Source organism: Leuciscus leuciscus, assembly GCF_965113295.1.
Source record: "Leuciscus leuciscus genome assembly, chromosome: 19".
Lineage (NCBI taxonomy): Eukaryota > Metazoa > Chordata > Actinopteri > Cypriniformes > Leuciscidae > Leuciscus > Leuciscus leuciscus.
The window spans coordinates 2697644-2699655 of NC_138743.1; the positions used below are offsets into that span (position 1 = coordinate 2697644).

General features: G+C 38.9%; 1 protein-coding gene across 1 annotated transcript in view; it reads right to left on the reverse strand.

Moving 5' to 3' along the window:
• Positions 1–2012, reverse strand: part of LOC309482011 (uncharacterized protein) — a 32031-nt gene continuing 30019 nt past the window's right edge. The window contains 1 exon segment of the mRNA XM_082147182.1: positions 1–989. Within this exon segment, the coding sequence (XP_082003308.1) occupies positions 911–989 (79 nt within the window). The 3' untranslated portion in view covers positions 1–910.

The window sequence follows — 2012 nt, forward strand, 5'->3', positions numbered from 1 at the left end:
AAAAATTTATACAAATATATAAAACATTTATGTACTTCTAAACTACACATTTATGCTGTGTTGTGGGGGATATGTGGTACTTTTTTTGGCCTATTTACCACAAAATTACTCTACCATTAGCTTGCATATGAAATATTAAATGTTTCTAAAACATTACTTTAATGATGTTCTAAATTAAATATGAGTTGTTTCTGGATAATGATCTGGGTGTTAGAGGCAGAATTCTGGCATCTGCTCGTTAGAACAAAAACTGTAGGAATTACAGTTTTAGAAATAGTGTTTGTCCATATATATCCAGCAGAGGTGTGTGTGTGTGTGTGTGACAGAGTGTTTGTGTTTGTGTGTGTTAGGTCTCTCACCTTTCATATCTGTTTTGCATTCATGGCTGATTTTGTTTGCCAAATTCTATCAGTTGCAGTCACACTTGTGTGTGTGTGTGTGTGTGTGTGTGTGTGTGTGTGTGTGTGTGTGTGTGTGTGTGTGTGAGAATTTTTATTCCACAGTATCAGACCCTTATTCTAGTTTCAGACCCTTATCTCTGTGTGAAAATATTCAGATTTATGTCGTATTTATTTATTTTATTGAAAAATTACAAATAAAAAACTCTTAATTTTTCACCTCTTCCTATTAACAGTGTTCGAAGACCCTGTGTGTGGCTTTTTTCTTCTTCACATTCCTTCAGAACATCCGAATCAAGCCCAGTGTTTTGTGTCACAAAATCTCATGCAACTGAGATGAAGGGAACAATGTTTTTTTTTTAATGAGGGAAACATCAAATAGAGTATCACGAATGTTAAAGGTTCTTCCATCAGGGTCAATGAAGAATGTTTATTCTGCTGTGAGTGTGTCTGTGTTGTGTTTGGCTCCCTGTAAGTGTTTGTTAATCGACTTGGCGTTGTTGTTTTGTGGTTCATCTTGTGGTTTTGTCGGGACACTGGATCTTGTATCCCACTCTATACGCCTGCAGATACACACGCGCCTGGTTTATCCTGCAAACAACAGCACACACTGATAATAATCATAACTGTTTCTCGAACATCAAATCATCATATTAGAGTGATTTGTGAAGGATCATGTGACACTGAAGACTGGAGTAATGATGCTGAAAATTCAGCTTTGATCACAGGAATAAATTACACTTTACTATATATTCTCATAGACAACAGCTGATTTACATTACAATAATATTTCACATTTTCTTGCTATATTTTTAATCACATAAATGCAACCTTGATGAGCAGAAAAGACTCTTTCAAAAACATTACACAAATCTTGCCGACCCCAAACTTTAGTACAACAACCGATGTGATATAGTGTTATGAATCTTTAGTTTTCAGCTGTGATTGGTTGGCTGGATCAGTGTGTTGTGATTGGTCGAGCGCTTCGAGTGTGTTTGGGAAATGTCCCGCCCCTTCCCATAACTGCCAGTTTAAAGGGATACTCCACCGAAAAATGTTAGTGTGTACTAAAATAAAAATAATAACGGTAACCATTTCCCCCCAATATTGTCTGTGATTTACCTATTGCTAAATGCATCTTATCTATTGGTCAGAGAAATTATGTAGATTTAAAGGGATACTCCACCGAAAAATGAAAATTTCGTCATCATATACTCACCCTCATGTTGTTTCAAACCTGTATGAATTTCTCTCTTCTGCTGAACAGAAAGGAAGATATCTAGAAGAATGTGAGTAACCAGACAGTTTTAGATACCATTAGCCGCGTTTCCACTGTCGGGCCAGGGCCGGGCTAGGGCTAACAGCGAGCCGAGCCGGGCCAGTGGCCTCGGGCCTCAAGCACCGGGCTTGCATTTCCACTGCCGGGCCATTAGCCCTGCAGCGCTGCCCTAAACCCCGCCCTTAACACGCCTTCCTGGATCAAACGTCATACAACCCCACCCATTTCAGCGGGAATTATGATGTTCATTCAGGCAGGAAGTTAGGAAGTTAGAAAACTTAGATTTTATGAAGATAGTATGTATTAACTCACCGTCCGCGGCTGCCATAGTGTCC